This window comes from Phasianus colchicus, unplaced genomic scaffold (genome assembly GCF_987193195.1).
Source record: "Phasianus colchicus unplaced genomic scaffold, bPhaCol1.hap1.1 HAP1_SCAFFOLD_56, whole genome shotgun sequence".
Lineage (NCBI taxonomy): Eukaryota > Metazoa > Chordata > Aves > Galliformes > Phasianidae > Phasianus > Phasianus colchicus.
In genome coordinates, this window is record NW_028325233.1 from 99,836 (window position 1) to 126,526 (window position 26,691).

A 26,691-nucleotide genomic window follows, 5' to 3' on the forward strand; every position below is an offset into this window, starting at 1 on the left:
AAGAACAAGCTCAGCTTTTTGGAGTTTTATTGCAGACAAACAAGGCTTGGCGTCATACAGCCGCTCTGACCAGCTGATTAAAGCATTCAAGAAGAGCAGCAGAACCAATGTGCAGCACGGTTAGGAAGGATGATGGGGCTGTGTGAAAGAAATGCCCTCCCAAAAGCAAGCACTGGGCTGGAGGAGGCACCAAAACCAAATCCTGCTTGCACCTTTCCCTCTCTTCATTCCACGTGCTGACATTTGTTTTCAGAACAAAAACAAGACCACAGTGAAGAAAGCTTCAGAACAACTCAGCTACTTTATTCACCCCCTTCCCTTTCCACTACAAATGGTTCTCAGAAAACCTCCAAGAATCACATTACTGCTCTCCTGACCCTTCTCCCAGATTCATCAGAGCACTCACAGATCACTGAGAGCAACACATGCACAGACACACAGAACATCCCTACACTGCCGCTTCTCCTTAGGAAATGGCATCAAAAAGCTGCTGGCAGGAAGAGCAGAAGAGGAAAGCGGGCATGGTGAGAGAACTGCTTAGGGCAGCAAGGAAAGGCCATCTGAAGCTCCTGGCTTAAGTCCCTTCTGCAGAGGGTGCCAGTGATGCACCAGAAACACCACCTGCAGGGCCAGCGAGGAGCTCTGCCCTCTGCACAAAGCCCTTCTCACACTCAAGGCAGTTCTAAGGCTTCCAGCCACGTGAACTCACTGGTGCAGGCACGGATTGGACTTCACCCAAGTGCAGACACTCCGGAACCTCAGCAGGTTCCAGCTGTGTCCAAAGCTCTTCTTGCAGGCTGCACATTTGCAGGGTTCCTCACGTGGATACACTGGTGTGCTCCCAGTTGAGCTCCCAGCTCTGGACAGACCTCTTCCTGCAGTCAAGGCACTCACAGGGACTCCCCTGGTTGCTTCTCTGGGGACTACTGACGGTAGAGATCCAGACGAAGCTCTTCCCACACACTCTGCAGACAGGATTTCTTCCTTCCTGGTGACATATCGGCCAGCTGAGGTCTCCTTTGGGTCCTCACCTGCTGCCCCACAGCAGAGGAGTTTCTACAGGGAAGGTAAGAGGTGACTCTCCTTGCACACAGCCCTGGCAGAAATGTGCCACCTGGCAGAGGATTTCCTGTGGCTGTGACACATCCCACCCTGGACTCTGCTTTGTATGACCACTCAGCAAAGCAACTGCAGCTGGAGGAGAGCAATATGCATAATTCTCATGGAAAGAAGGAAAAGAGGATACAGTTTGGCCACAGAGCTCTTCCTCGACTCAAGGGATTTGTAAGGTCCATCACCACACAAAGCCATAGTTGGTCACCAAGCTGGGGCTCTGGCTGAAGCTCTTCCCACGTTCATGTGTCTGCAGGCTCTGTACCTTGTGTGGCTGTGCTGGTAGGTAACGAGACTGCAACTGCTTTTGAAGGTTCCCAGCGTCTTGAGATGCTTCTACAGCCTGCGTGCGCTGTGGATGTGCTGGTGGATGTTGAGACTAGACCTGCGTTTATAGCTCTTCCCACGCTCAGGACACTGAAAAGGTCTCTCCCCTGTGTGGATGCGCTGGTGTTGCTTCAATTCAGAACTGCCCCTGAAGCTCTTCCCACACTCAGGACACCGAAATGGTTTCTCTCCTGTGTGGATGCGTTGGTGGGAGGTGAGGTGGGATCTCCTTTTGAAGCTCTTCCCACAGTCAGAGCACTTGTATGGACTCTTTGTTGAGCGTATGCACTGGTGGTTAATGATGCTGGAATCTTTTTCAAAGCTATTTCCACACTCGGTGCATGGATTCTGCTTTTTCTTCTGGCACACAACCTTGCTCCTGGGTTCTTCAAGCTCCTCTTGACCTATGTTGAAGTCCAGTGGGATGCTTCCTGTCTTTCGCAGACACTTTCCCTGTGACTTCTTGATGTGCTCACCCTGACCTTGCTCCAGGCCTCCTTGGACATCCCTTCTGATTTCTTCCACACAGGCACTACTGCATCGCCTTTCAGCCACACCACTTTCCTGCTGATCCTCCAATATATCTGTAATCCCGATTCCTGCTGGATGAAAGAGGAAATCCAGAAATAGCACACAGTGCCCAAAATAAAACACAGAGATGGCTCTTCCTGCCCCAAACCTCTTCCCTCCACCACCTCACCTGGGCTGAGGTCTCCTGGCACGGCCTCAGGGCTACGCACATCTGGGATCCAGGGCTCTTCTCCTCCTTCAAGCAGGGAGATCACCACGGGTCTGGGGGCTGCAAGTGGAGCTTCAACGAGAGAAACAGGGGAGATGAGAACATTTCCATCCTTCTGGCACAGTGCCTGTTCAACAGCTCCACTCTGTGTCCCTCCCCAGGGAGAAACCACACTTTGGGCCTGAATGATACTGGCCCACAGCTTCCTTTCGAGCAAAGAATGCTTTCACAACTCGGAAAATTATGAAGGAATGTTTTCTTTAAAATTAAATTGTGAACGGCCTGTTTCTTTTCTGAAAATATATCAATGACCAAGGCATCAAAATGTCTATGGCAACTGAATGCAAAATCCTACATGGTAAAGGAGTAACCAGGGAGTCGTGTATGAGCCGGAGCTGGTAGCACCGTGCAGCGCACCGACAGAAGGGCTGGTTTTCTCCCTCCTGGATGATGCCCGCGTGCCAGCACCGACCCTGGGGCGTTTATGAGTCTGCCGTGCATGGTAATCCCTCCTGAAACTCACGCTTCTCAGTATTTCCTTTGTTGCTGTCGTCGTTATCAATATGTAACTGCACAGCTATTATTCTAGGCCCTGCCTGCAGAGGCTCATTCTGCACAGCCAAAGGTGCCCTAACGAGGAGGAAAGGCAGCAAAGCCCTCACCCAGCGAGGCCACGCACTGGTACGTCTCCAGCATCACGTCCCGGTAGAGCGCTCGCTGCGCAGGGTCCAGCAGCGCCCACTCCTCCCTGCTGAAATACACGGCCACCTGCGCAAAGCTCACGGGCTCCTGCAAGCAAAGAGGCTCCTTGCTGGGAACAGCCAAGGCCCAGGGAAGCAGCTTGCACAGGACACAAACTCCTGTCCCAGCCGCTTCTCTGGCCCCAGCACACACGTGCTGCATGAGGGCACCTCCCTCTCCCCCGGCATTCGCATCCCTCGCCCCTCGCCCTCTCCTGCCTGCTTCCCCCAGCCCCTACCTGACACGGATGTGCTGTGGCCATCTGCTGCTCTCCTGCAGGTGAGATGATCACGGCCAGAAGGAAATGTCGAACTGGAACCTGCAGGGACAAGAGAAATGGCAGGGGAGCTGTGACGGAACGCAGCAGTCCCTGTCCCAGCCCAGCCCTCCACAGCCCATCTGCAGGACACTGCCTGGGCGATGGCACAGCAGGCCTTGCACAGGAACACAAGCAGCAACAGCACGGGCAGCACTCTAGCTACAGCTGATTACAAATCACACAGCTGACTCAAACTGGGGGGCAGAAAGCACTGACACCCGGTTCAACAGCTGAGGGTACATGAACTGTATGCCTAAAGGCAATGCAGAGCAATGAGTTAGTCATCTTACCCCTAAACAGGGAGCAGCCCAAGCGCCCCTTGAGCCCTCCTGCACAGCATTGGGTGCACAACAGGAGCTCCCCACAATCAGGGATGTCTCTTGAGGTCACACCTGTACAGAGATCCCTCTCAGCTTGATGTCAAGACACCTTGCTGACACAGACCTTCTTTAAGAGACCCAACATTAGTTTCGAGCTTCCTGAGCTTCTAAGGGGTTGTGTTACAATGAATATCTGAAGGTAATCATAGAACTATACAAGGGCCTGGGTTGAAAAGGACCACAGTGACCACCTAGATTCAACCCCCTGCTGTGTGCAGGGTTGCCATCCATCAAACCGGGCTGCCCTGAGCCACATCCAGCGTGGCCACGAATGCATCGAGGGATGGGGCATCCACAACCTCCCTGGGCAACCTCTTCCCGTGTGTCACCACCCTCTGGGTGAAAAACTTCCTGCTAATATCCAACCTGAATCTCCCCTGTCTCAACTTAAAACTATTCCCTCTTGTCCCGTCACTATCCACCCGTGTAAGCAGTCGATCCTCCTCCAGTTTATGCGTTTCCCTCAAGTCCTGGAAGGCCACAATGAGGTCTCCCTGGAGCCTTCTCTTCTCCAAGCTGAACGAGCCCCGCTTCCTCCTTGCACCAAGAATGCCTCGGAGGCTGCATTTCCCTCCTCTCCCCCCCACCAGGGGGCGCTGCTCCCCACTCAGCTCAGCACGCACCCGGCGCTCGCTTCCAGGGCCCGTTCTCAGCACCGGGTGCCCTTTGCACGAGGCAGCCTGGGCTGCGCTTTGCTGACGTGCTGCTCGGGCGGTTCTCCACGCGTGCTCCAGTCAGCCCACAGGCTCTCAGCTTTCCAGCGTCTATCACACGGCCCAGTGCCGGAGCTGGCGCCGATGCTGGACGTGCTCAGGGCCCGCAGCTGAGCGCTAAAGGCATCTGCGGCTGCCCGGTCAGCCCGAACAAAAGCCTCGGGAAGGGTTTGCACGACCCCAGGTGAGCCATCAGCCCGGCGCCAAGCGCACAGAAGGTAACGCGGAAAGGGCCGCTGGAGGCAGGTGTTGCTGCTGCGTCCCCGAAGGGAAACTGCGGGCTGCCGGGGAGGGCGAGGGGAGCGGAAACTAAGACACTCCAAAGGACTTATCGGGGAGCTGAAAGCTTCCATGGATCCATGCGTGTACAGCTGCGGAGCGAGGTCACCTCGTGCCTCCCGTGGCCCAGAGGGAGAAACACAGTCGCAGCTGGGCTGTTACACAGAGCCAAGCAGGCAGCAGAGCACGCTCAGCTCCTCTGCTCGCTCCCTCTCTGTCCCAGCTCCAACCCCTTCCTGTGGCCCTCGGATCCCAACCCGGGCTGCAACACGCCTGGGAACCGCTGCTCCCGTCCCCTCGGGGTGCTGCTCGCAAGGAGAGGGAGAGCTTCCTGCAGCACGGGGACAGTGCGCGAGGGGATGGGTAAAAAAAAGCACACAGAGCAACGGGAGTAAGGGATACAAGCAACCAAACAACTACTGCTACTGAACAAAATCTAATTAGTATTAATACTGCTTGACGGTAAGAACTCTGTGCCCTGATTTAAAAAGAATCTCTTTCTTGACGTCCCAAAGCTGCAGGTCATCTACTAGTCCTCAAGTAGTGCTGCAGCCCTCCCCAGTCCCTGCCTCGAAACGGCGTTCACCTGGAAGAGAAAAATGCCTGCAGCTCCTCCGCACGAGCCACGAGGGGCACCTACCTCGGGTGCGGAGCAGGCTGCTCCCACCTCTGGCGCAGGCAACCGGGCTCCTGGGAGTCGCGGAGAGCAGAGGATGCCGAGTGCCCGCAGCCCGGAGTTGGCCACAGGACGGCCTTGCTGCACCTCCTGCCGCCGCGGTGCTGCCCGGATGGCTTCCAGCCAGGCTCTGGCCGCTTCGGCACAGCCTCAGGTGCCGGGCAGCAATTCCCACAGCGAGCACGCCCCGAGCCGGCTGCCAGACCTTGGCAGTTTCGCAGCTCGTTCTCATGGCACGTCTGCACCCGGGGGAGGGAGGGGGGATGGGGGCTGTGTGTTGTCACGCTAATGAAGCGTCGCTTTCTGCTGGGTCCCTTGCTGCCTTTGCTGGGGCCATTCGCACATCCTTGCGGTCGCACATCCCCACGTTGCTGTCCTGGCGCTCCTTTAACTCCTCTCACCCGTGAGCAGGTCCCAGCTGGAGGCAATCTCCGGCTGCCCTGCTCTCGAGGGCAGCATCTCCCTGCAGCTGGCTCACTTCCTCGCTGAGCGCTGCCCATGGCACTCATGGCACGTTTCTCCTCACTGAGCGCTGCCCATGGCACTCATGGCACGTTTCTCCTCACTGAGCAAGTGACGTCTGTTTCTAACGACTTCCTATCCTGCTTTCTCAGTTCAGTCCTCTCTGCACGGCATGAGCATGGTTAAGCTCTCTGCTGTACGAGGGCCGGCGCTGCTGTTTGCTGCTGTAGATCTACAGACTTTAAGGTCACCCAGAAGGAACCGCCCTCGGGGTAACCGGGGGTTTGTGTCCAGGAAAGACTGCTTCCTGTTCTGCTTCATTTTCTGTGGGGCAAACATGGCCTGCAAATTTCACTTGGCAGTGTTTAAACTCTACGCATCTTTCTGCAGGGGATGTTCCTCTGAACTTTGCTGTGATCACAGCCGCATCTCTTTCCTTTGCGCTGATAACCCAGTTGTACACATGGCCAAAAGTACTTCCTCCGCTCACGTCAGAGCTTTCCAAAAAGAAATGGTTTTGTAACACATTCAAAGGGCCGTTATCCCTAACGCAGAGGGGGTCAATGCATCCTCTTCTGACACTAATTCACTTCACTAGAAATAAACCATCCAATAAAGCTGTGGAAGCCAGAGGGCCTGTCTATAAGGGGGTCATTCCCCGCTTCACTCTTTTCCAAGAAGTTCTCTGTATCCCTGGAGGAGGAGCCGTTCCACTGAAGCACTAAGTCTCCTCCTGCATAATGTCCTTTCTAGTTCTCAGGAAGGGTCTTACATTGAGGCCTGTCTATAGCTGTACATTGAATTTAGGTCCTTTTTCCTATTGTTGCCATTTTATTTGCACACCTACGCCTACTTCCTGCTGCACCCCATAGTGTCCAATTGGTGGAGAAAATCCCACACTGAGGGATTTCCATTCCTCCATCTCTTGGTAAGGCTGTACGTATCCAACAATCAGGGAGCTTTAGGCTAACTGCTATTCCTTTAGTGATGTTTAAATAGGTATTTTCACGCCAGGCTGAAGCAAGTCTTATATAACACGTGCAACATATAAAACACATTCTAAACATATTGTCTCTTAATCCTTAGCTTCAATGGTCTGGTCTTCTTAATAGTTCACTGCGGTTGAGATGTCTTCTTAACTCACGATGTTTACTCCTTCACCTTGATCGCTATATATGATGTTCTGGAACCCCAAATCTTGGAATTATATCTTGTAACAATATTTTAGTTACTCCCTGCACCTTGTTGGTCCTGCAAGGGAAAAGCCTCTGGCCAGCCCGAAAAGGTGTCTGTTAATACCAGCGTACACCTATATATATTTTCTTGGGAATTCAGAGAAATCAATTCACCATTGTTGCCCAGGATAACGTCCCTTCCCTATTTGTCCCATGGCACCCTGGGGCCTGTTCTAGGATTACTCTGTAACCAAATCTCACATTGCTGTGTTACCTGCTTAGAGGCGGTGGATAAATTCCAAGCCACGATCTGTTGGCTCAACTATTCATACAGGGCCTCGGTTCCCCAGTGAGTTTTCCTGAGCTCAGCCATGATTATGGCCCATAACAGGGAGGCGGGAGCTATTATCTTGTTTTGAAGCCTGCACCTCTGTGTCCTCTGTTTCTGAATACTCTCCAAGCCCCTCGATTAGTTTATCCAGGTCCTGTATTTTGTTTCCTTTAATCTCCTCTGAACCAGAAGGAAATAAAGATATTCTTGCTCTGATTCGCAAAAGACCTTTGGAGATATAGACAAGTTCAGCAGACATAGGGGGAAAAACCAAAAGATTGTAACTGTTTGTGCCAGACAGAACCTCTGGACGTGATCACGCGACATCTGGCTTGTACACCTGGCATGGGAGCGAGCAGATGCTATCAAGGTCAAGTTGACCAGTGGCAAACCTGAGGGGGCTGACGGAGGTGAGAGGCAAAGAACCACGGGTTCACGTGTGACAAAGGAGCAGATGGTGGACTGCCAAATGGTGGAAGAGTCCATCACTTCTACGTGGAAGTGCTTTACGTTGCCCCAGCCAGGAACAGATGGGGAAGACGACCTGCGCAGAAGGTCGAGCTGCATCTCACTCAGGAGCGGTTCCACGGCAGGCTGGCAGCAGGGCGTGGAGAGCAGCACACTGCTGAGTGGCTGCTGACGGAGTACTGCACCGAGATGGGGGCCCTGATGCTCCTTCCTCGTCAGGGAGAGTGAGACTTACATTGGGGACTACGTTCTGTCCTTCTGGCACAGTGAGAAGGTGCGGCACTGCCGCATCCACTGGCGGCAGGACACCAGCATCCACAGGTTCTTTCTAAGTGACAGCCTGGTGTTTGACAGCCTCTATGACCTCATCACCCACTATTGGGAGACGCCACTGAGGTACAGCAGACTTGGGATGAAGCTGACAGAGCCGGTGCCGCGGTCCAACACCCACAGCAACAAAGCCTGCGTGCCACAGGACAGCACAAGAGGGACGAGCCCAGCTCTAGTGCCACCTCCTTCAGGGCAGGATGGAAGATCCAGCACTGCCGCATGCAGCAGGAGGGTCACAATTCATAAGACACTTGACCAAGAGCATATTGTTCAAGTTCACTGTACACAATAAAAGTTTTTGTTCTGCACTAACAACAGATTCTGTGTCTAATTGCCACAGCCTTCATCTGCTTTGCCTTCCTCAACTTGTATGATGACCTTTGGATAGGATTTTAAAAGGGCATAGAGAGTTTTTACCAGTATTTCATAGTTGTATATCCATATGCAACACCACCTTGTCATCCCTAGGAAAGTCTGGAGCTCCTTTGCTGTTTGAGGTTCCACAGTCTGGCAAATTGCTTCCTTCCTCGTTGTTCTCCAGGGTTTGGGATCCAGCAGCAACTTCGTAACCCAAATAGGTTACTTGTGGCCATGCCATCTGGGCTTTCTGTGGAGAAACTCAGTAGTCATTAAGTCTGAGAAAGTTTAGCAGACTAATTGTCCTTGCTGTGCATACCTCGTTTGTATTGGTAGCTATCAGAAGGTCATCCATGTACTGTAACAGGGCTCCTTGTCCTGGGTCCGTACCTATTGCTCCACTCTTTGGCAAGTGGTTCCTGAAAAGAGTGGGACTTTTTTTTTTTTTAAAAAACATGGAAAAGCACTGTTCATGTAAGTTCTGTTGGGTTGTGTTGTTCTTCCTAAATCAGGATTCTCCCACTCAAAGGTAAACATGAGCTGATTCTCTGGACTCAACGGTAGACAAAAGATGGCATCTTCTAGGTGGAGAATGGTAAACCATGCCAATTCCCCTGATAATTTTGTAAGCAGCATGTATGGGTATGCTACCAATGGGTATAAATCCTACACTATTCTATTGATGGCCCTTAAATCCTGTACTCACACTCCAATAACAACCCTGTCTCCGAAAACTGTCAATTACTGGCCGGATTCTTTTCCTGTCTCCGAATTCGAGGGGGTACTGTTTAATCCAAACAGACTGAGCTTCCTTCTTTATTCTGATTGCTATTGGTGCTGCATTCTTAGCTCTTCCTGGGGTTTCTATTACCCACACCCCAGGACAGACTTGATCACTTCCTTTGTCTGGGATCCTTGTCCCAGCAGGGGTAGTGATCAGTGCTAAATAAGCACTGCTATTAACAGTTCTTCTTTGACCTTAAATTCCGATTCTCCTTTCAACTTGATTTCAGCTTCCAGTTGTTCTACTAAATCTTGCCCTAGTAAAGGCTTTGGTGAATTTGGCACCTTCAAAAATTTGTGTATCCCTACCTGTTTACAAATACGAAGTTGTAAAGACTTAAGAAAGTAAACCTCCTCACTTTTGCCAGTGGCTTCCCTTACGGTTACAAATTCATCACCTAATGGAGTTAGAGAAGGATTTAACACCCAATTAGATGCTCCAGCCTCTTCTACGAATACCACCCTTTGCAGCAATTCCTTCCTTAGCTTAATCTTCTCCACCCTTAACTGTTATTGTATCTATTACCAAATCCAGCGCCTCTTTTCGCACTAAGTGCTTTCCCGTTCCACCAGGGCAGAACCTCCTGGGCCCTTCAGCTCCCCTCCTTCAGCTCTTCCTGAGGAGATCTCTGGGTCCTAGAGCCCTGCTCTCAGCTCCTCCCCTCCTAAGGCTTCCCGTGCTAACACTGGGATATCAAGTTTCCCAGGTCTCTGCAGATGAAGGCTATTCGCTTCCAGCGTCTCATCTCCTGCCTTCGCAAAAACAATATTCACTGCTAAGTGCTCATCACCTTCCAACCACCACTGATTACATTTTTTAATTAAAGTTTTCTTGCTCACGAGGCCCCCAGGATCCCCAGCAATACCTCAAGTGGAATTTGCCTGGGAACTTCCTTTCCCCGTGCTCCTCCATACTAAACTTCACTGATTCTTTATTGTTCCTCAAGCCCACACCTTATAGCTGTACGTTAGTGTGACCAAATACATATTCCTCTTTAAACCCCAGCCCACAACGCCAACCGAAATGCCAATTTCCTCTATTCCACTGTAATTCCTGAAACCAGCGTGGTACGGGCGCTGTGCCATGATTCGTAGTCAGCGGAACGGCAGGGTAGCGGTGCTGCGCTGAGGTCCGAATCATGGAACCGGTAATTAAGGTAATACTTCAGCTGTGCAAAGATTACTGTGACAAGAACATTCCTTCTAAGAAGGAGGTCGCTGCAGTTATCTCCAGGTTAGAGCAGGAGGGGGAGGTTAACGCCCCCCAAGAGATTCTTGACCACTGGAGGTGGGACAATCTCACCTCCGCGCTCACGCAACATATTGTGAGCGCACAGAAGGGTGGATCTGAGCTAAAAACTTGGGGCCTGATACTAGGAGCGTTGAAGGCAGCCAGAGAGGAAAAAAACGTATCGGTGGAGGCTCGGTTGCTTTTGGGTCTCAGCGACGGGGCTGGGACACCGGACCCAGGGGGCTCCGGAGGGGGCTCGGGAGCGGTGGTTGTTTACAGGGACCGAGAGGAGACGGAGCCGCGAGCTGAACTGACAGTGCCCAGTCTGAAAGAAGACAGACAACAAGATAGCAGAGGACGTTCGCTGACTCACCCCCCCCCGCCACCATATCCAGACCGGTTGGGTGAAACGTTGTATCCTTTATCTGAATTGTGTCAGTGCGCCCTGGCTCGAGGGAGCAGAGGAGGGTACGACCCACACGGGCAGGAGCAGCTTACTGCCGGCACAGGGAGGGGGCAGACAAAAGGCCTGCTGTCTCAGATTACACCCAAGGGCAATAGCTCGGGCAATAGCTGGAGCAACAGCTCAGCAGATGAAGGGGAAGTTAGTTCTGGGAGAAATGTTAGGGCATTGTTGCGGGCCGCCCCGGGAACGCTTAACACCCCAGGAGAAATTATCCAGTGCGTCAGCCTGCGACATCAAAAATCTCTGCAGCGACAAGGGCCGTGTTTTCAGTGTGGCCAATATGTGGAGATAGAGCCTGGCAGGGTATCCCAAAGAACCCCCTTGGTGGCCCGTGTTACTTAGGGAAGCTAACAATGCTTGCTCCAAATTATACTGGCTGTCTTAGTGTGTCTCATAGCTTACATCCTAATAGGTGCCACCGCAATATGAGCCTGGAACCTGAGTGTGATGATGCAGTTAAGTTGTGGAGTGTCACAGTATGCATCTTTGTTTCAGCGGTAGCAGCTTTAGTCCAAATAGAAAGACTGGCATGTTGGTCTGCGAAACAAGCCAATATGACAACGCTTATGCTAAATGCAATGCTTGAAAATCTTAGTAGTGTTTGCCATACGCTGTTACAAAGTAGAGCGGCTATTAACTTCTTGCTGTTAGCTCAAGGACATGGATGTGAGGATGTTGAAGGAATGTGCGGCTTTAACCTCAGTGTGTCAATACATAAACAGCTACAATGGATGCAAAAACATATGCAGAAGATTAAAGAAGAGAGTGATCCCTTTGGCAGTTGGCTGGATGGACTGTTCGGGGAAATGGGCTCATGGTTAAAGCAATTGCTTAAGGTTCTCGCAATAGGGCTCGCAATCTTTGCATGTCTTTTGATTTGCTTTCTGTGCTTTATAGGATGTCTGCAAAATAGCCTGCAACAAATGATTGAGAGGACTTTTGACCAACGAGTAGAGTGTCTTAAGCTATGTGAGAGACTGTAAGAAATGCAACATAGGGCTATTAGGCAGTATGCAAATATCACGCTGTAACGGGGCAAGGCTTTACCGAGCACGGGGAGGGGGAGATGTTGTCATAGGCGCTAACGAGATATCAGGCTGTGATGTGAAAGGACCCCCTGCTGTGTTTTGGTAGGCGATAACGGGGTATCGGGTTGTGACGCGATAGGACCTCCCCCACTCTGTGAGTACGTGTGAGTAACACGTGACGCATGCTTAGGGGGCTTAGGCGATAGGGATGTGTATGTAAGGGGTTGTTGTGCCTTAATAAATTGTCATTTGCTTCTACATCATATTGGTGTCAGTGTTGCTATGGCCCTAGCGAATGCAGATCGCTAGCCCCTAGGCAGCGCGGCCTTTGTCACGGTGGTTGCCGGAGGTAACAGCAGAGGATATGGGGATAGGGGCCACAGGCTGCAGGAGCAGAGTGCTGCTCAGGAGAAGGCAACGTGTGAGGTAAAGGTGGCACATACGGGCTTTTGTGGTCACCTTGGGTTATGGCTCGTGGGGTTATGGCTCAGGGCCACACCTTCGGGTCACAGGGCCCCCCGTCCCCTCTCCAGAGGAATTAAAAGCACTCCACCACCACCCCACACCCCCCCTTTTCACCTCAACCCACTCCCCACATCCTCACGTTCCCCTTGTGTCCCTATACGACCCCATATCCCAGTGTCCCACTTGCAGCCCTGTGGGATAAACAAAGTCATTATCTTGCTAACGTGTAAAAAAGCTTAGCAGTAAGTTGAGTCAGACACAAACACACAGGAGACACCTGACTCCTACATGTAACCAGTTGTTTTTGCGCGGGTATAAAAGGTTGTGAGCACCTACAATAAAGGTCCTTCGTTCTGCACCAGCAAGGGAGTCTGCGCCTCTCTCGCCACACCAGCAAGGGAGCTCGGAGCCCTCTTGCCACAAAGAAGAGAGGAGAGGAGAGAAACGATAGAGCAGAACAAAGAAAAAGGGAAGAGAGGAGCTTTTAAGGGGAAGAACAGGAGAGGGATGAGCAAGAGGGGAAGAGAAAGAGGTAAGAAGAGCAGATCTAAAAAGGACAAGAGGAAAAGAGATGGCGGGGAGAACAGAGGGAACAGCAAAAGAGGGAAGGGCAAATGGAAGAAGAAAGGAAGGAATGGGGCAGAGAAAAGAGGGAGAAGAGTGCAGAAAAAAAAAGGAGAGGAGAGAAAGAGAAAAGGCCACAGCAAACTGAGTTACTGAGAAAAGAAAAAAAGAAGGAATATGAATAATTTTTAAGTTCTACTAAAGTCAAAGTCTTATTAAGACAGATTTTTTTTTTTTTTTTTTTTTTTTTTTTTTTTTTAGTGTTTGTATCTTCTAGACAATTAAAGAATATTCAGGAACATTTTCAGTACATTTTTGTAACGTCTGTTTCATCTCAGCTGCTCTAAAATGCCCAACAGGTGTCGGGGGGGGATCATCTCCTTAAAGGCACTCAGAAAATCCCACTTCTTGTGTCTAACATCGACAAGCTTACCTTCATGAAGGAGTAGAGAGACTTCCCATATACGGTCAGGAATTCTCTTCTGATACCCAGCATATCAATTCCGGAGCGGGACACCACCGCTCCGATCAGAGTGTTGTCATCTGCATCCAGGCCCTGGAAAGCAAAGCAGCCACATGCAGCTAACAGAGAACCTGCTGGAGAATCACCCACAGACACAAAGGTCTCAGTGCCCAGTCTTGTGCAGGAGCTGCTCTTAATTAGAGCATTTTTGCATAATGGAGCGATCCATTAGCAGCTTGCTCCTGACTATTACCCTGATGTGCAGAAAAGCCTGAGCTGTCCTAGAAAAGCCAGTTTCCTGGCTGGCTGCAGCTTCCATCACACAATTGCCACAATGCTGCTGACTCAAGCATGCAAATGCAAGAAAGAAGCAAGCAATCTTACTCCACAATCTGTTTACCTTCATGGATTTATACAGTCTTTCAGCAAAACACGCAAGCTTGTTTCACGTGCACTTTACTGTAAGGAGAGACAAGAACAAGAGAATTAAGGTCAGGAGAAGCAGGAGCTTTTCCACACCGCTGCAGCACTTTCTTGGTGCAGGTGTTTCTTCTGTCAAGATGCAACTCCAGGCCAACAAACAGCAAACGCAGTGCAGGCATCCACAGTCAGTGATGTGCTGTGAGCTGATGTCTCTGCCTGCACACAGCAGTATTTGCATGAAGGCTTTCATGCCTCCTGACAGCAAACCTCTGCTGCCAAAGCTCCCTTTGGCCAGGCACACCATACCATACAGCACAATATACATTTCTCATCTGACTGGGTCTGTAAAGCATACAATCTTAGAACCGTTTGGGTTGGAAGGGACCCCTAAGATTATCTAGTTCCAACCCCCCTGCAATAGGCAGGGACACCTCCCTCTACACCAGGGTGCTCCAAGTCCCACCCAGCCTTGCTCTGTGCCCATAAACAAAGACAAACCCATACGTAACAGTCACTCAAGGGAAGACACAGCACCTCTAATCATTTCATTTCTTTGTAGACAACATTTAAAAGCAGAGCGCTCACCTACAGGCAGCAAAGCATCTTCCAGGTCTCCTGCCATCTCAGATTTAATGCTGTTATGTCCTTGTTAGCAATGCCTCTGTACCATCAAAAACTAGGGGGAAGAGTCCATGGCGAAAAGTCAAAGAGATTCAAAGGACCGCTTTGCAACAAGCTCTTCATATACTGCATGAACATTCTTTCATCCCTGCAGCACTCTCAGCTAAATCAGGATCGTCCCACAGAAATAATTCATTTTCACTGCTAACAGTCTTGCTAATTGGCCTACCACAGCTAGTACCATTTTCAAGACCTGCTGCTTTGTGCTGCCAATCAAGTTTCTTAGCTCCTCTCCCCCCTGCCCCAATGGCAGTCACACTTCATGATCTCTGCTTTCCATGCTGGAGCTGCAGCCAGTTGGACTTAGGTTTCTCAAGTCCCTTTCAGTCTCAGGAGGGAATAAAACAGCCTGAATGGAATGGATGCAATGGGGCTCTCTCTAGGACACCTGCTGCCTCAGAAGAGTTCACATCTATTGGACAGCTACAGAGCTCCTACAAAAGCATCACACACAAACAAGGAAGGAAAGAAAAACCCAGGACACTGTGCAGGGGTCCTACCTCTCAGCAGGTGATCCCTGTTCCGTGTACAGAGGATGGACATAAACTGCACCTCATCTGTTCCCCACTTCTTCTCCCCCGCTTCGTACAGGCACTTCAAGACATTAGGGGTGACAAAGTAAGGCTCATGGAGAAGACTGGGCGTACAGGAGATCTTAAATCCCTTGCAGCTAGAGCACTGCTGGCGCGTACTTGTCTAGATCACGGATATTTTCCAACAAGTACCTACCAGGCACGGCAACCCACAGCCAAAATCTCATTGCCCCTGCCAAGTAGCCAGCCTGTCGAGAGACCTCTCATTAGAGACTTGCAAACAAGGCTAAAAGCATTATTTCCATTTCACAGGCTGGCTTCTCTTCACCATGCATCACCTGCACAAGAATAGATTGGGAAGCACATTACACGCACCTGAGCATCTTGCTGAGCATGGGCATCATCCACATACATTCCTTCATCTCTGTTTCCCTGCAAAGACACAAGGATAGAAGACTCAGTTCACCAGAGCATCTACTGGAAGCAACTCCTGAGAATTCCCCATTCATGAAAAGCTGCTGGGGATGGATAATGGAGTCCTTCAAAGGGAACACTAGCTTACAAATGAAACGCAGCTCAGATGTACTTTGGGCTTCCTTCTGAAACGAGCAGCAACCCACTTTACTGGGACATTTAAAGAAGAGCCCACAGCACTCATGCACACCCAGAGTCAGAGTTCCCTCCCCGGAGAGGCTGGGTTTGAGGAGCAGGCCATGGGACACACAGGGTGAGAAAAAGCCAGCCTGGAGCTCCTCACCACTGAGTGCAGAGCTGTGCCCACAGCTCTGAAGATTCACCCCCTTCTCCCCTCAGCTTGGCTCACTGTAGCGAGGGACACGAGGACCCTTCGAAACATGGGAGATGTGTCAGATACGATGCCATCCTCAAGGGAGCAGCCATATTCCAGCAAGAACACACACACAGCATCCGTTAGGAGCAGGGCCACCACCTGGGTGCTGCCCACATTTGCCAGCTGTAACCTAGCTAAGTACAGAACTGTGCCCAGGGCTCCCAGCAGCATTGCAGCACTCCAGCCATCATCATTAGTGCTACAGCCTCCAATTAAGAAGCGCAGACAGAAGGAAACTGACAAGAGAGCCTTTCGCACTCCTTATGAAGCTTGTAGTTCTCATTAATGCCACAAATCTCTCCATTGGTGCAAGAAGCCAGAATTTCCATCGGGCAACCTTCATCTGCTCCTGCTCCCTAGGGAATCACCAAGGCAAGACTTAAGATACCAGCACCTGCTTGTGACGTGCAACCAGGTTTCTTTAAGAGAGAGAAGACATGCATAACAAAGCAGTAAGTCCTTGGCCAGAACTTAAGCAATACAAAAGGAAGATTTCCAAACCTTCACAGCCCTCCTTAGTTCGTGCACGTCATACATGGTGGTGGGAGTCATCACCCCAATGATCACCCTCTCAAAATTCCCACTCTGCTCCGACTTCAAGTCATCAATCAAATCCTAGAAGGCGAAGAGGAGAAAGGAGTTGGCAGAAGGGACGGCCTTTGAGGACAGAGGAACTGAGCTGTTCAGCACTCCTCTTCAGGCTCCAACCCTCCTTGCATCAACAACTGCTCTGAACTGAACAACAAAACAACCTTGGTCAGGTGAAGTCTCTGCCGACCTTTCTCTTGTAGAGATTGGGTCATTTTTCACTTTGCGCCCAAGTGACACAACCACGTTCGTGCATCTCTGCAGACCACCCACCCTGCCAGTAGTGCTCTTAGAGGTGATCAGAACTTGCTGACGCTGGGAAAAATTTAGTTTGGTCAAGACGTCAGTGATGGCATCTTCATCCGTGCCTGCAAGAAACAAATGGAAGCTAGTCAGGATGCTTGCACAAGGATCAGAAGTGCCCTCTGGTCTTGTGCCACCTCCAGTCCCTCACACAGCCCGATCTCAACAGCTCCAGGACTACATCGATGCACACAAAGCTGCCAGGACCCACGCCACCAGAGCAGCTGCATTTCGGGACACGAAGGGCAGTTCTGTTTCCGTTTTTCAACAATTTTTAGGGCAGCTGTGCAGCAGAGCAGTGCAAGCAGCTATGCTTCCCTCTATCAAACCACCAGAGCAGCCATTCGCAGTGCTGGGGAAAAAATAAAAGTTGACCATGGAGGGAGATCAACTTAGCAAAGCCCGTCATGGCCTTCCTGAGTGCCTGCGCTTCTTGCTCAGCGCTGAAACTTGAGACCCCCTCGATTGTTGCCTAAGGCCACAAGAAAAGGATTTAGCAAAGGCAGACCGACGCATGCAGAGTTGAACTGGAAAAAAAAAAGAAGACAAACATAAAAGATGTGAACACAGAGATAGTAAAACTCCACCCACACAACTGATGCTTCTCTCTCACTTCTGTCTCACACGGCAGCCTGTTCTAGTGGGACTTCCCAAGCATATCAGAAAGAAGCCACGGGGGCACAACTGCATGGAGAACATATCTCCATATTGCTGCCCACAGAGTACCTGGTTTCCAGTGAAACAAAAGCTGGACCACCCAGCATCTGTGTTCAGGCCCACCAGGCCTTCTTCCTAGCAGTTCTCCACGTCAATCATAAAGCAATGCGCTCCCATCATAGCCCTAGTCCTGACTTCTCTTGTAGCAGGTAAGGACCAGTATTCTGCACCATTCCTTTTGCTCTGCTCGGCACTGGGGAGGCTGCAGCTGGAGAACAGTGTCCAGCTCTGGGCTCCCAGTACAGGAGACAGCTGGACATGCTGGAAAGAGTCCAACGCAGGGCTACCAAGATGGTGAAGGGACTGGAACACCTCTGCCATGACAAGAGGCTGAGAGAGAGGGGGCTGCTCAGCCTGGAGAAGGGGAGCTCAGGGGGATCCCACCCACGGCTGTAGAAGTTCTGCACAGAAGTTTGTCCTGATATCCAACCTAAACTTACCCCATGCCTGTGTGTCCTGCGGAACCCCACAGATGTGACAGTGGGCTGCTTCTCAAAGGAAACCAGCGCTCGGCGTCGGGAGTGGAGGAGGAAGCAGCTGATCCTGCCAATAACGCTGCCATCGCGCGTCCCTCCCCGGGACTCCCACACCTTCCTCTCCCCAGCCCCGCTCGGCTCCTCGCAGGCTGCAGACACTGCTGAGGCACTCGCGCTCCAGGCCGTCATCTTCTTCCCGTGCTGCCGGACCGCTCTCTGCAGCGCTGCGCTGAGCTCCTGCTGCTGCACCAGAACCGCAGCTCCCGTGCTGACGGACGGCGGAGCTTCGTGCCGGCACCCACAGCACGCGGCCCCCGGGCTGCTGGCGGCACGGCAGGATGCTCCCGTCCCCGCCTCCCTCCCACCGCCCCTCGGCTCCGGCATCCTCCCGTTATCCGCCTGAGGAAACGAAGGCCCCGCACAGGGCTCTGGACGGGCTGACCGACGGCTGATGCCAACGGAACAACGTTCAACACCGCCACGCGCCGGTCCCGCACTTCGGTCACGACGACCCGAGGCATCTCTGCAGGCCGGGGGCAGAGCGGCTGGAAGGCCGCGCGGAGGAAAAGGATCCGGGGGCGCGGGCCCCGGGGCCCCGGAAGCGGAGCGGGCGCGCGGCGCGGGGCAGCGCCGCGGGCAGCCGGGCCGGGGCCACGCGGGACGCGCGCGGTGATGACGCAATGACGGCGCGACCGCGGGCGCAAACGACCCCGCCGGGAGCGCCCGCCCCGTTCCGCGGGCCGACCAATAGGAGAGCGGGAGAGGCGGGGCCGAGCGCGGGCTCTCCGCCAATGGCGGCCGCGGGATTCCGTGCCGGGAAAGCGGCGCTCCGCCGCCCCGCGTCCCCGCCGCCGCCCGCCCCGCGCCTCGGGGCCCCGTCCGTCCCGCGTCAGAACGGAGCCGTCCTCCGGAGTCGGCGTCGCGGCGGGGCGCCGCCGGCTGAGAACCGGCGGCTGACTGCGAGCGGCGGGACGCCCGGTGTCCGGGAGCGGCTCCTGGCCGAGCCGGGCAGCCCCGAAAGAGAGGGACCGACCCCGCCGATCGAGACGCGTTCGAGCCCGGCAGAGTCGGGCGGCCGCCTTCGGTTCCGGCTCGGCTCGGCTCGAACGGTCAGCAGCGCCGTGCTGAGCCGCTGCCCCGCAGGCGGAGGACTCGACTGCCGTTTTCTGTATTCACGTCTGTCCGAGAAGAAAGCTGGCGGCGCTGGCGCTGACCAGGGAGAGGGAGGCCGGGGGCCGGAAAGCTCTCGGGCTGCGGCTCCAGGGCAGGCAGAGGAAGTCACGGCGCCGGTGACATCAGCCGGGCTGCTGGGACCTGCGGTGCTGTCACGCTGCGTTTCCGTGACGACGGCGGGCTCTCCCCGAGGAGCCGAGGGCAGCTTTGCTGCTGAGTTCTTTACCCGACGAAGCCCGACGCGGGGGGGCTGGGCAGACAGTCTTGGCAAAGAGGCCCGTGCTACAGCAAGATTGACAGCACGACGCCTTTTGTTCCCCTTGAGCCCTGGCCAGGCTTCGGGGTGAAAACCAAGAGGAGAAAGAGGGCAGCGGCTGTTCCCCCGGACTGCTCCGTACATTGGTTTACTCCGTGCTAGAAAGGCTGGAGATGCTTGCAGCAGCTCTGGACGCCTCACTCGTGGGATGGATGCATTGCTGTGCAACTTCCCCATGGCTGGGAGAGGTTCTTCAGATCCTCCCTGCAAACGGGGCTCCCCAGTGACTGCGGATCTGGCTGATGGTAAAGTGCTGGGGCAATTGGTCGTGGATCTTTCTTCACCACTGTGCTCACGTGGCAATGAGTAGGCCCACTGCCTTGCTTATTCCCTTTACTGCTAAGCTTCTCTTTTGGCTATAGACGCTGCCAATATTACTGTTGGTTTTATTTTGTCATAGGCAGTAAAATAAGCCTATCCCAAAGACATTGGTGTCTTTGTTGCAGCTGTTGAGCCCACCGATTGGCACAACAGCATTAACACATGATGGGCACGTAACTTGGACATCAGGAACGTGACTTCAAAGGCTTCAAAGCATCGGGAATGTCTCCTTTGGAGAGAGACTGAGAGGTTTGGGCTTGTTGAGCCCGGAGAACAGAAGGCTCATGGGAGACCGTGTGGCTGCCTTTCAGTACACGGGGCCTCACAGATCACCCTTGCTGAGGGTGAGCACTATTCCCTCATCGAGGACATTGATGAAGATGTTGAACAAGACCGGACCCAGCACCGACCCCTGAGGAACACCGCTGGTTACAGGTCTCCAACCGGACTCTGCACCGCCAACGACGACCCTCTGCGCTCTGCCAGTCAGCCAATTCTCAACCCACCTCACTGTCCACTCATCTGTCCACACTTCCTCAGCTTTGTCATAAGGATGTTGTGGGAGACGGTATCAAATGCCTTGCTGAAATCAAGGTAGACCACATGCACTACATCCACCCAGCCAGTGACAACATCGTAGAAGGCTACCAGTTTGGTCAAGCATGCCCTCCCCCTGGTGAACCCTTGCTGATTACTCCTGATAACCTCCTTTTCTTCCAGTTGTCTGGAGATGGCATCCAGCACAAGCTGTTCCATCACCTTTCCAGGGACAGAGGTGTGCCCAGGTGGCCAAGAGGGCCAACAGCATCTTGCATTAGAAATAGCGTGGCCAGCAGGAGCAGGGAGGGAATCATCCCCCTGTACTCAGCCCTGGTGAGGCCACGCATTGAGCACTGTGTTCAGTTTTGGGCCGCTCACTACAAAAAAAGACATTGAGGCCCTGGAACGTGTCTACAACTTCCTGAATGGAGGCTGTGATGAGGAGGGGTTTGGCCTCTTCTCCCAGGCAACAAACAGGACCCGAGCAAATGGCCATAAGTTGTACCAGAGGAGGTTTAGGTTGGACATAAGGAAGAACTTGTTCTCTCAGAGAGCAGCCAGGCACTGGAATGGCTGCCCAGGGAGGTGGTGGAGTCGCCGTCCCTGGCAGTGTTCAAGAGGCATCTGGATTAGGAGTTACAGGATATGGTTTAGTGCTTGTGGCAGCAATGGTGATGGAAGGATGGTTTTTTCTCCTTTCCTTTTTCTTCTTTTCTTCCCTTTTTTACCTTTTTTCATTTTGTTTTCTGTTTTCCATCTTTTCTTTCCCTCTCCCCTTTTCTTTCCCTCTCCCCTTTTCTTTCCCTCTCCCCTTTTCTTTCCCTCTCCCCTTTTCTTTCCCTCTCCCCTTTTCTTTCCCTCTCCCCTTTAGTACTTTCTTACTTTTCATCTTTTAGATTCCTTTCTAAAAGAAAAGATAGAATGGGAGACAATAATTAAAGAAACAAAACCTGCTTTGAAAGCCATGGGGCCGGATGGATTGAACCTTGGGGTGCTGAGGGGGTTGGCAGACGTGGCTGCCAAGCTGCTCTCCATCATCCTTCAGCAGTCCTGGCTAATTGGGGATGTGTCCTGGCTGTCCCTGAACGTGTTTAAAGAGCTCTGGATGTGGTGCTCAGGGACATGATTGAGTGGTGGGTTGTTAGAGTTAGGGGAGTATGGTCAGGTTGCGGTTGGACTCGATGATCTTTCAGGTCTTTTCCAACCTGATCCATTCTATGATTCTATGGATTTAACAGCAGCGTTCTTGTGGGAGCTGCATTGAGACTTGCAGTGTCTCTGGGTCCCCAGAATTACTTTCTCCAAGCTGATTCGTAGGTGCTGGCACTTCTTTAAAGCCAAGAGCAGCTGCTGATGGGAGGAAGGTAGTTCAGGCTCATGAGCTCTGCAGCATCTCCCAGGATGGTACCAGAGGAGGCAGGAATGATATTGCAGAAGATGAGAAGCTCCCCAGCAGGAAGCCAGAAACCCTGCGGGAGAGTCAGAGCACGTGTGGATGCCCAGGAGGTAATGCAGCCCCAGTATTTGAGAAGCGCGTGGCCATGGAGCTGCGGCCCAAGAACAGAGCTATTCCGCCTTTGCAGAATAGCTGGCATCCCAAGAAGGACTCGTCTGTCCTTGTAAAAAGCAGGGGGAGGGCACATCCAAATGCTTGCTAGTTGCTTGGGAGCTCAAATCCTCCAAGCTGGAGGCAGCCTGGGGGTAACATCTCCTTGGTCCGATCGTGCAGCACCTGAGCAAGAACTGGCTGCACGAGGGTCATCTTAATTTCTCTGTTCTTTTACTTAAATAAACCCGTTGGGAGACCGTGGTGTTGATTTCCTAAAATTTGGATCTGGGAGGTGAGCACGCCCTTTGCTTATGATGGAAGCACAGAAGTGATGCGGGCACTCGCTGAGGTCACAGTCATCGCCGAGGTGGGAGCGTTTGTGGCACAGCCGGTGAGCAGAGCTGGTGCTCTGGTGAGCGTGCTGCACGCAGAGACTGAGCTGTGAGCTTTCCTTGAGAGATCACCCTGCGAGAGCCCGTCGGAAGCACCGCTGCGGCGTGTGCGTGAGCTGGGCACAGCTCAGGCTGAGCAGGCCGAGCAGGTGAGCTGGGTTTGGTGCTGGGTGGTTGCTGGGAGGTGTCTCAGCAGGAAAGCTGGGCTGGGGTGGGCACGCTGCATCAGCCCTCGTCCCGGCTGGCGGTGAGACAGAGGGAGTTTTCTTCAGGACAGCAACACCAGCCATGTGCTTCAAGGCGCGTAACTATTGAGGAGATGGAGAACACTTGCTGTCAGAAATCATGGCAGCTGTACAGGAGCTGGGTGTATTTTGGGGACAGTCCTTGTAACCAGCTGGTTTCGAGACATTGCCCTGCCCAAGAGTCTAAACTGCACAGCAGAAGAATGCTGGGAAAATGCTTCTTCCTCACTGTTTTTCACTTGCAGGTTCTTTCCTTAGGGTTTCTTTTTCCTTTCCAAAAGGAGATTTTGGGGATCGAGGCACTTGAAGAGAGAGTGAAGCCAGCTCTTTCCAACAGTGCAGGCAGTCCCTGTGGAGAGGACCCTGGGAACTTGAGGTTCCCCTGAGACGTTCCCCAGCATGTCTCAGCAGGGAGACGGACGCAGTTACCATCGCTGCTTTGCGCGTGGAAAGGTATGGCTGGGTTTCTTTCGCTTGGGTTTCTCCTTTCTCTGGTTTTGGAGGGGAAGGGGTGGAGCAGGGGGAGCCCTGCTGGTCCTTTGTTAGCTCAGTAAGCGGCTGGGTTGTGCACTTGCAGCAACAGGACAGCATTGCCAGGCTCCTTAACCTGCTGGGGCAGGGTGGGAGCAGAGAGCGGGCACTGCCCTCCTGCCAGCTGCGCCTGGTTATGGTTTGCCAGCTGCCCTGGGTTTCTGCTGAGAAGTTTGTTCTAGCTGCCTGCAGTAGTAAAGGGTGGGGAAGAAATAGTGGTGAAGAGCTAAGGCTGTGTACGGTAATTTTGCATGGGTTGAACTGTGGCACCTGAAGTCACTGTTTCCCTCGGAATAATGCTGGTGTTTGCAGGTGTGTTGGTTTAACCCCCCGAAGTGATGTCTGAGAGCGCCCGTCTTCTCCACCTGAACGATGAGAAAGCTGGATATGCCCAGAAATTGCAGCGCGTGCAGATGTTGTGAATGCGCTCCCAAATGTTTCCGTTAGTGATAACTAACGTCTCAGCACTCTGATACCCATCTCTGGCACCATCTGGAACGCTGCATCTCTTTGCAAACGTTGGGTGCCCGTTTCCATGGCCCTTCCTTTATTTCTCTCCTCAGAAGCAGCGCGGCGCGGTTCCCTGTGCTAGGGAGCAGCACCCAGCAGGCTGCCAGAGATCCAACAGCGCCTTGCAGCGCACAGAGGGACGCGATGGGGACAGACCATCCTTAGCACCACGCAAAAGTGAGTCTCTGCAGTCCTCTGTCATGAAGTATGGAAGAATGCATTTTAAGTATTACTTCTGAGCGGTGCAGCACTGCAGGGATGTCCGGTAATCATGGTGGAAGCATTAGAGAGGCCAACAGCAACAGATGGCAGCAGTGAGACAGAAGTGTGTGTGTAAGTGGTGGTGCTCAGAGCTGAGTGCATTCCCTGTAGGGACAAAAAATCCGTGTCTCGACTTTTGCAGCTGATAGCGTTTTGTGTGCTGACGCAGCTTTGCTCTGCAGCATGCAGAGCTGTCAGGCAGACCAGGGTTCCTCTGCTGCCACCTGAGCGGGAATGAGAGCAGTAGTGCTTTGTGCAAGTGCACTGCAGTTTAAAGATCAGTTTCTGTTCTGGCTGTAGAAGAGTGTCTTTTGGTTTTTGTGGTGGACGTGGGCTAACAGGACAGTGCTGCTCCTGGTGTCTGTGAAATCAACACACAATCTGTTGTTGTAGGGACGGAGCCTGCGCGTCCATGGAATGGTGCTGGGCTTGGGGGGAAACGGAAAGCCTCCCCAGGTAAGAAGCTCTTGTGAGCTGTGGTGTGGGTACCTGCCTCTAAATAGGGCTGCATGAAGGGCTGTGTGGGATGGAGGAGAAAAGAAGGGGCACTGCAGATCTGTGCTGACTGCAGAAATGGCACAGCGTTGTAGCAGCAGAAAGGCCAATTGAAGAAACTACGCTTGAGGAGCAGAAGTTTGTGGTTGGCTGTGCTAAAATGCTCCTCCAAAGAGATGCTCTTCATGTCTTTCTTGTTTCCTTTCTGACAGAAGCTGATGCAAGCAGGCTTGCAGTGAAGCGCAGCCTTGCAGGAAGCCAGGGGAGGAGCATGGAGTGTGGCACAGCCCCCAAGAGAGGTACAGACACACAGCAGCATCTGGGTTTGGTGCACTGTCTTTCTAGTTAGGCTTTCTGTCTGTCCTTTCCTGGGACTGCTGTCGTTGCGTGTTGCTTGAGATCTTAATCCCTGGGGATTACAGTTGCCTTTCCTGTCCCAATTGGAAATGGCCCACAGTTCAGCCAAGATCCCAAGGTCCATTGCTGTGAACACTCGAGAGTTCCTAGCACTGTGGCCCATTTTGCAGACCGAAGGCAGTGTGTGACTCTCTTTTAATCTTGCTGCTTCCCCTTGCTTGATTCAAACAGGGAGAGGTGCTGAGCCAAACGGCAAGATGTACGCAAAAGCTCCTCTCCAGGCTCCAGGAGGGCTTCCTGGAACAGCAGGTCCCAGCAGAGGGGAAAGACCTTCCCCTGCAGTTGACAACCACTCCCTCTACAAGACCTCTGCAAGAAAGCGCAAGGGAGTGGAGGAAGAGGAGCAAAAAGCAGAGCTGTGGCCTGCCAAGAAACAAGTGAAGGTGGAGCGCGATGGGGAGAAGGCTCAGAGCCCACATCAGAGCAGAGGCGGTGTGCCAGCTCCAGCAACACACCCTGGGCCTGCCCCAGCGCCGACTGAGCGGTTCCAGACCTCAAAGCGAAGAGGTAGGAAGGTGCTGCAGCTGCCCTGGTGAGGTGCTTCCCTTATCAGGTGCATGGAGTTTGTTTAGGATTTGCTTTGCTTTCTCCTTCTCTCTGCAGAGAGGGGAAAAGAGTAGAAGGCTGCCGAGTCCAATGGCAAGGAAGTGCCAGAAAGTGTAACCCTCTCTTTTCCCATGAAATCCATGACGGCCTTCTGCTTGTCCCACTGGAAATACCCTTCCCTGAGAGGCTTCCTAACCTGTTTTCATGTACCCATGTTTCCGCGGTTTTGCTGTTGACAAACTGAATTTCTCTCCTCTTTCTCTATAGCAAGACGACAACGACAAAAAGAGAGGAGAGCAGAAATGAAGAAGGCTGCTCTGAGAGCTGCCGCTGCACGTGCAGAGGTGAGTCCTCGGTGAGCACAGACACGGCTCTTGTTGTTCTCTGTCTGTCAGATGTGAAGGGGATTGTAGAATGCTGGGGGAAGCGGTGTCCTACTTTGACGCTCACTTTCTTTCTTTCCAGTCCCCCACAATGAACAGCCTTGTGGAGATGATGGAGAAGCTGCAGCTGAAGGACTGAGTGGAGGAGCATCAGAAGGCAGCGGCTTCGTGGCAGCAGCCCAACTTGGCACTCTGGTTGCAGTCCATCAATAAACAATTGGAGCTTTGTATTCACAAAGAGCGCACGGCCTGATTTGTCCAGTGGCACTCAGTGAGCTGCTGCACCACCTCCTCGTTATTCCACTCGCGGCGCTGGGTCAGAACTCCCACATCTCCATCAGGGGATGCTGCAGGTTATAGAAGCAATGGACGCACCAGTCCTTGGCCCTGCCCATAAACGCACTGCCTGCAAAGCACGTGCACAGAACTGCAAGTAGCACGGCCTGAGCACAGGCGCGCTGAGTTAGAGAACAGCTGTCTCGAGCTGTCTGAGTTTCTCGGGGCAGCACTGAGCAGAAGTGAGCGTGTGCCCCTCACCCTGCAGGCGTCTCTGTTGGGGGAAGAGAGGCTCCGCCGGCTGCCTGATCCCAGAAGGCAGAGGTGTTCTCCTGACTTCTCTGCAGTGCTACCTTGCCTCATTGTCCCCCCTCTCTTCAGCCGTTTTGATGCTACTTTTCATCCTTTGGGCAGAGCTTGAGTCACTCTCATCATCGCACAGCTTTGTACTGAGCGGTGTGGAATTTTCTGGCTTTGCTCTTAAAAGCCTAGGCTGAAAACTGCAGCGTGCATGCTTAGTTTACATGGGGACATGGGGGGGACATCCCCTAACCCCCATTATCGAAAAATAAACCTTAATTGCAAAAGTGAGGGGTGTCAACCCCCGACCCATGGGAACAAAGTGGTCCGTGGGGGTGACACTGTGGGGGTGTCCCCATCTCCAGTACGTGACACCACCAGGGTGCCATGAAGGTGTCCCCAACTTTGGTGGTGTGACAGCATGATGCTGTGTCCCCACTTCTCCAGGAAGTCCT

At 52.8% G+C, this 26,691-nt stretch overlaps 3 protein-coding genes and 1 pseudogene across 14 annotated transcripts; 3 read left to right on the forward strand and 1 right to left on the reverse strand.

Annotated features, from left to right (window-relative positions):
- Positions 1-282: 282 nt before the first annotated feature.
- Positions 283-18,623, reverse strand: LOC149911826 (zinc finger protein 621-like). Of its 10 annotated transcripts, XM_090133211.1 has the most exons (11): positions 16,399-18,623; positions 15,423-16,253; positions 15,244-15,295; positions 15,015-15,108; positions 14,419-14,509; positions 13,811-13,869; positions 13,381-13,503; positions 3,159-3,239; positions 2,842-2,968; positions 2,141-2,251; positions 283-2,042 (listed from the first exon to the last, which is right to left on the reverse strand). In XM_090133211.1, exons 6-11 carry the CDS (start codon positions 13,814-13,816, stop codon positions 1,450-1,452), a joined length of 1,041 nt encoding a protein of 346 aa, XP_089989337.1. In that variant the 5' UTR covers positions 13,817-13,869; positions 14,419-14,509; positions 15,015-15,108; positions 15,244-15,295; positions 15,423-16,253; positions 16,399-18,623; the 3' UTR covers positions 283-1,449. The 10 variants fall into 10 exon arrangements, with proteins under 10 accessions (XP_089989337.1, XP_089989334.1, XP_089989333.1 ...); XM_090133208.1 differs by having other exon boundaries at positions 15,015-16,253; positions 16,399-16,853; positions 17,946-18,623; XM_090133207.1 differs by having other exon boundaries at positions 15,015-16,253; positions 16,399-17,835; positions 17,946-18,623.
- Positions 7,572-8,657, forward strand: LOC149911827 (1-phosphatidylinositol 4,5-bisphosphate phosphodiesterase gamma-2-like; annotated as a pseudogene).
- On the forward strand, positions 8,842-12,777 carry LOC149911828 (uncharacterized). The gene has a single exon (XM_090133239.1). It carries the CDS (start codon positions 10,333-10,335, stop codon positions 11,230-11,232), a length of 900 nt encoding a protein of 299 aa, XP_089989365.1. The 5' UTR covers positions 8,842-10,332; the 3' UTR covers positions 11,233-12,777.
- A 2,531-nt stretch (positions 18,624-21,154) lies between the features above and the next one.
- LOC149911829 (zinc finger CCCH domain-containing protein 11A-like) lies at positions 21,155-25,898 on the forward strand. 3 transcript variants are annotated; one of them, XM_090133249.1, is made up of 8 exons: positions 21,155-22,421; positions 22,763-22,970; positions 23,612-23,735; positions 24,213-24,275; positions 24,527-24,613; positions 24,903-25,238; positions 25,545-25,621; positions 25,743-25,898. In XM_090133249.1, exons 2-8 carry the CDS (start codon positions 22,917-22,919, stop codon positions 25,797-25,799), a joined length of 798 nt encoding a protein of 265 aa, XP_089989375.1. In that variant the 5' UTR covers positions 21,155-22,421; positions 22,763-22,916; the 3' UTR covers positions 25,800-25,898. The 3 variants fall into 3 exon arrangements, with proteins under 3 accessions (XP_089989375.1, XP_089989376.1, XP_089989377.1); XM_090133250.1 differs by having other exon boundaries at positions 22,799-22,970; XM_090133251.1 differs by having other exon boundaries at positions 22,855-22,970.
- Positions 25,899-26,691: the final 793 nt, after the last annotated feature.